Raw genomic sequence first — 5,939 nt, 5'->3', positions numbered from 1 at the left:
TATATACAATTCAAACCACAAATATAATCTAAAATATCAATCTGCCAGTTCAGTTTGCCAACCTCCGTTTAAACACACTTGATACACTATGTAAACTAAAACATTAGATATAATAAATAGATACAATTTAAACCACAAATATTATCTAAAATATCAATCTGCCAGTTCAGTTTGCCAACCTCCGTTTAAACACACTGAGACTACCAGCTTGCTTTGTTGCCTGTGAGAGTTCGTTCCAGAGGCGGGAAGCGTGCGGAAGGAAGCTTGATTTGCATATTTGTATATCCTTCAGCAAGGGAGGTGAAGGTGAAATTTGAGCTGCGAACGTGTGTTTCTGTGGTCTCCTGGCCTGAAGTTTTAGATATGTCTTATAAATTGCAGGAAACATGAGTGGCCTATAGCCTGGATAACAAGACCGTGGATGATTCTGACCTAACGGAGCTCACGGACGAACTCATGCAGGCTTTCACTACTGTGGGCTTCGTGTACCTGAAGAATACGGGCATCCCAACATCTGAGGTAAGTTAGTGGGCGGTAGTATCTTTTATGGAGTTATGTCCAGAAATGGGGTAAATGTACAAGGTAGCTTGTACGAAGTTGTACGAAGTTAAATAAAAGGCAACTAGAGACAGTGTTCGGGAAACTTCGGAAGTTCCGAGTGACGTCAACAATCATAAATCATCACATATGGTTAGTATCAGGGTGGAGTGCACGGAGTTAGGGTGTACGAACCTGTACGAAGTTCAGACGGTGAGCAAGGAAAGGTGGCAAGTGTACGAAGTTGTCCAAAGTTACATGACTTCATCTCAAAGATCACCAGCGACTATATTGGCTGATGTTATAAAAATGTTTCGGCCGACTCCTAAAAATCGCCGACGATCACAAAAGAATCACGCGCTCGTCGAGAAAACATCGGACGTATTAGTACAGGTCATTTTTTTTAGAGCTCGACGACTCGTCGTTCGATCGATTTTTCACGCAATGTAAAGGAGGTATAAGTGTTGCTACGTCGCGTGCCCTTAATCTTTTTCAATCGTAGTTGACTTCCTTTTCTACTTTCTCTCCCAGGTGTATAACGTCTTTGATGTCTTTGATGAGTTCTGTTTCCTGCCTGAATCGGTGAAGGAGAAATACTCCCGGCCGCTGGACAATACGGCTGAACGGCACGGCTGGATGGCCCTCGAGAGAGAAACTTTGTGAATATTTTTTTTTTCTTCCTAGTTTACATATTTTGTTGACATATTTTGGCCAGGGATAAGTTTGCGGGTAAGAGGTTGTTTTTAACTTTGATCCACAATTGGGCAGCCTAGTTATAGAAAAACGTCATTTTTTTCGGTCGCAAAGCTTACCTAAGACAAAAAATGTTAATACGCAACTCATACGGACTTTAGTATACACACAAGTGCGTCCGTTCGTCAAGAATTCCCATAATTGTACAGGTATATATATATATATTTTCGCGCGTGCGTAGTAGGATCACCTGAGTATTCCTTGGGGAATTTGTTTTGAAGCAGGTTTTATGTGATCTGGTATTTTCAGTGTTTTTAGATTTTACAAGCGGTCGTGGCCTCCTATCATCTCTGCAGGTTGCCTAAGGAAGATAAAGACAACCCTCCCCCTGGTGACCTCAAGGAGTGCTTCAACATACATCCGCCTCTTACTGAAGGACAGGTGCATCTCTTTTATTGATCGCTAGAAGCGCTTTTGTATTCGCAAACCTCACATTGGAGTCGTGCAGTGGAAGGTTCAGAATGGGAATACCTTTATAGTTCCTTAAAATCATTTTCTTCGTTTCCCTACCTAGTACCAAATCATTCACTGGCGTTTTAGGAAACACAGAATTTTTTCTAGGCCTTACTGAGCTGCAAGAACGGTTGTAGTTGCCTTCGTCTGAAATCAAAGTCTTTTGTGACAATTCGGTTCTCCTTCTTTCTTCCTACAGACTTTCCCGGAGGAAGTCCCAGAGTTTCAGCCGGTCATGACGGACTTCTATAACAAGTGTCACGTGATTTCTATGCGCCTTTTGCAACTGATAGTCAGAGGGTTAGGAACGATGTATGTTATTTTGTATCTCAAGATATTTGTAAACCACCTTAGGGCTTAACACTTATTCTAAACCAATAAGTTTCATTCACACGAGTCCGTATGAGGTCCTTATATCAAGCGTATATCGAGTCCGAATAAGGTATTTATTACGCACAAAACGCACCTCATACCCATCTCATGATCAGGTTGTGTCAGATTCTGGTACGCGTACTGAGCCTCACTTGCGGATGCCTGCGTACCTAAAACTAAAACATACCGATTGAGATGCGGACCTCATACGGACTTGATATACACGCTTGTGTGAATGCACATTTATACTCTGTCACATTGTGCAAACATCGATCGTACATTTTCGACAGTAATATATCCGATTTACGAGCGATGTTCAGGGATCGTCGGCGAATTTTAGGAATCGGCCGATGCTCGCTGTTCACCGAAACCTTCAGTCGAGCTAGTTTCTTCTGACTCCAGTTGTTTGCAAATGTTAAACCTCGTATATTCCTTGACAAGGCCTGGGTATGTCAAGTTTCACGTGTGTACCAGGGCTTCGTGCTTTGTAGATACGTTCCCATGCCAACTAAATGGCATGTTTTCATGTAGGATGTCAACGGTTTCCTGGACAAGTTCAAGTACGTCGGAAAAGGTCGTAACGGCACCAACCTGCGAACCCTCCGCTACCCTCCCGTCAAGGAGGAGGTCAAAAAGGACCAAGTCAGGTGCGGGGAACACACGGACTTCGGCTGTCTAACGCTGGTGTTCCAAGACAACATTGGCCTCGAGGTAAATATGCTTTGCTCCCTTATATGATTACTTCCATGAAAAATGAGGTCATAGTTTTTCGTGTGCCTTTGTGTGTGTGTGTTTGTGTTTGCATGTGTTTATGTGTGTGTGTGTGTTTGTGTGTATGTATGTGCGTGCGTTTGTCCTTGTGTGTGTGTGTGAGTGTTTGTATGTGTGTGAGGAGTGTGCGTATGTGTAAGTGTTTTTGTGTGTGTGTGTGTGTATGAGTGTGAGTGTGTGTGTGTGTGTGTGTGTGTGTGTGTGTGTGTGTGTGTGTGTGTGTGTGTGTGTGTGTGAGTGTGTGTGTTTCTGTGTGTGTGTGAGTCTGTGCGTGTGAATTTGTATTTCCGGACATTTGTGGTCAGCATGGATTGTAATGATATTTTGTATGTGGATGAAGGCTGGGAAGACGAAGGTCAACGACAACTTTGAGCCCCTTCTTTTTATTGCTATTGGGTAGGCGGGCTACCCTCTCTTTGCAACCGGAGGTACTACATTACCCTTGGCACGTCCGCGGGATTGAAGTACATCGTACTTTACTCTCAAACCACCGTATTGGGTCAAAACTATCTATCAATATGTGTCATTGTGACATTTCTGGCGGAAAACAAAATTCCTACCATCAATTTATATAACTTTTCAGACGTTTTTACCGAGATAGGCTGATTGTTGATAAAGTTATCCAGGAAAGTTTAGTGTTAGAAAGGTCGGACGACTTGCCTAAGTTGTAACCATACTCTCCTGTAGGGGTGGGTACAGGTGTGACAGCGAGATCACTAGCGTTTTCGCCCCCCTTTAGCGTTTTCGCCCCCCCCCCAAGAGCAGCTGGTTACTACATATTACAGGTGCGCTACCTGGTACTATACTGCACCTGGGGAGTAACGTATATGGTGTGTTACCTGGTACCTATATGGCACCTTATTACCGTACCGTAAGATGTCATACCTCGAATGTCGGTACTATATTGTTCGGTGCAAACATGACATTGAAATGAAAAAGACCATTTTTGCAGCTGAGGTGGCATAAAAACAGTGCTACTGCGAACGTATAAATCAACACCGTCTATGGTACGGAATACGTCAGCTATATGTTTTCAATTTGTCACAGTGTTTTCTTTCTTGTGCTGGAAACATTTCCAAAGCACTAACTAAAACACACGTGAATAATAGTTTCTCATTATAAACACTATCTACGCGCAAGTTGATATAGCTGTTGCTAAATGCTACGCAAACACTGGTAAAGTACCAGTCTTAAGAAACACGGGTAAATGCATCAGGTCCTATATACTAGGAAAAACAGTCATGTTGGAGGTGAAGATATCACTTGGCCAGGTGCATATACCAAAATGTGCGTTATTCTAATTAATACCTAATATTTGCATAATTAATAAAGACATTACATAGTTCTTTTATGGTCACTTCATGGTAGAGACTTCATATTGGAGATATATAGGTTGCTTGAGGACAGGTGAATACAATGAAATACATCTTATGTCAAGACTCAGGTATATGCAATAATGGGAATACAAGGGACCCAACCCTCCTTGTCTGAAACAAGTTCAACTATCTTATTACCATGTAATTACGTTAATATTGATACTATGAATGGAGTTATGTATCAAACTCGTGTACTTATATCATTCTGAAACTGCATTTTGTGATTTATACCAATCAACTTCTAAAATGTCATGTAAACCCGTTTTTTTTTGGGGGGGGGGCGAAATCGCTAAAGGGGGGCGAGGTAGGGGGGCGAGATCACTAGCCGGGGAGGGCGAGATCGCTAGTGATTTCGCCCCGGGGGGGCGAGATCGCTAGTGGTTTCGCCCCCGGGGGGGCGAGATCACGGGGGGGCGAGATCGCTGTCACACCGGTACCCACCCATACTCTCCTGTTATGTTCCCAGGTAATGAACGTTGACGGAGAGTACGTCCCGGCCTCGCCTATCCCGGACACCATCGTGGTCAACATTGCGGACACCTTACAGAGGTGGTCAGCCGACAAACTCAAGTCGACGGTACGATACGCTTGATTTTATCTATTTTTTTGTTCATTTCTGTTTTCTTTCATCAGGGTGGCTCATCTTAGTGTAAAATACTACTTTACACGTACATGTACACGTAGTACACGTTTGACCAATTGCTGACTTCAAGTATCCGCAATATCACGTGCTAATAAGATCACGTGTCCTTAACACGAGTTCAAATTCTGAGTTATTTTTGATCATGAAGAAAGTGACGTTGAGAACTTGATCTGTGTATACCTTTGCGTTGACAGAACGTTTAGCATTGTGCTATTCATGTGCAATGTTGACCCATGTTGAATATGTCAGCACACTATACAGTTTTTGTGGGGGGCAGAGGTAAAAAAAAACAAAAAAAACAGGCTCAGCCCCTTAGGCATTGCCAAAAATTAATAGCTGGTGTTAATTTTTTATTTTACATACATGTTGACCCACAGAGGCATCGTGTGGTTTTGCCGGACAGCCGGGAGGAGCGACAGCGCGTGCACAGATCCATTGCCTACTTCTTCCACTGCGACAGTGACGTGGAGATGAAGTGTCTGGACGGGTCGGACAAGTACGAGCCGATCTCTGCACGAGAATATCTTCTGCAGCAGATTGGGACAACCTACCTAACAGGGTAGCTGGTTTGCTTTAAGCTAAGGGCACAACCCGCTGTACGTGCAAGTACGTGCCAAAAATCTTTAGGGTTCCGTAAGTGGTAAGTACCGCCTCCGTACGAACTCAAAGGGAATCCGACGGATTTTGGAGCACGCAGACACGTAGAACTTTACGTGCAGGCAAAACTTTGTGTGCCATCGGGTGCGGATTTGCCCCCAGTACGTGCCGGTACGGGCGACGTGCCTGCCCGGTACAGCCTGAACGTTTTCAGAAATACGTAGCGGACGTGGCTTAAAAACAAAAACAAAAACGTAGGGACAAATTGCACGTACGGAGGGTTGTGCCCTTAGCTTTAGTCAGGACCCCCTGCTCTTCAGTTGGGGCTATTAAAGGCGGTATCTCACTGCACTTGGTTCATCGGTGCGGCACTGTGGGGTTCGTTCACTTCGGCAATATTGTGCTATTTTTAATTTTAAAATTCAGATATCGCGTAA

General features: G+C 43.7%; 1 protein-coding gene across 1 annotated transcript; it reads left to right on the top strand.

Annotated features, from left to right (window-relative positions):
• The first annotated feature begins 2,223 nt into the window (after window positions 1-2,223).
• LOC118415591 (2-oxoglutarate-Fe(II) type oxidoreductase ppzD-like) lies at window positions 2,224-5,513 on the top strand. Its single transcript, XM_035820287.1, has 4 exons — window positions 2,224-2,247; window positions 2,647-2,826; window positions 4,729-4,839; window positions 5,283-5,513. Exons 1-4 carry the CDS (start codon window positions 2,224-2,226, stop codon window positions 5,466-5,468), a joined length of 501 nt encoding a protein of 166 aa, XP_035676180.1. The 3' UTR covers window positions 5,469-5,513.
• The last annotated feature ends 426 nt before the right edge of the window (window positions 5,514-5,939 follow it).

This window comes from Branchiostoma floridae, chromosome 5 (assembly GCF_000003815.2).
Source record: "Branchiostoma floridae strain S238N-H82 chromosome 5, Bfl_VNyyK, whole genome shotgun sequence".
NCBI lineage: Eukaryota > Metazoa > Chordata > Leptocardii > Amphioxiformes > Branchiostomatidae > Branchiostoma > Branchiostoma floridae.
The sequence above is the reverse complement of the archived record's forward strand: the minus strand, read 5'-3'. Positions and strand labels throughout refer to the sequence as shown.

What these genes read in the sequence shown, in the direction of transcription:
- LOC118415591 (XM_035820287.1), top strand. Translation starts at nt 2,224, where the DNA reads ATGATCAGGTTGTGTCAGATTCTG. An exon ending in AAGACAACATTGGCCTCGAG is followed by an intron (nt 2,827 to 4,728) that starts GTAAATATGCTT and finishes TTATGTTCCCAG; the next exon opens with GTAATGAACGTTGACGGAGA. An exon ending in CCGACAAACTCAAGTCGACG is followed by an intron (nt 4,840 to 5,282) that starts GTACGATACGCT and finishes GTTGACCCACAG; the next exon opens with AGGCATCGTGTGGTTTTGCC.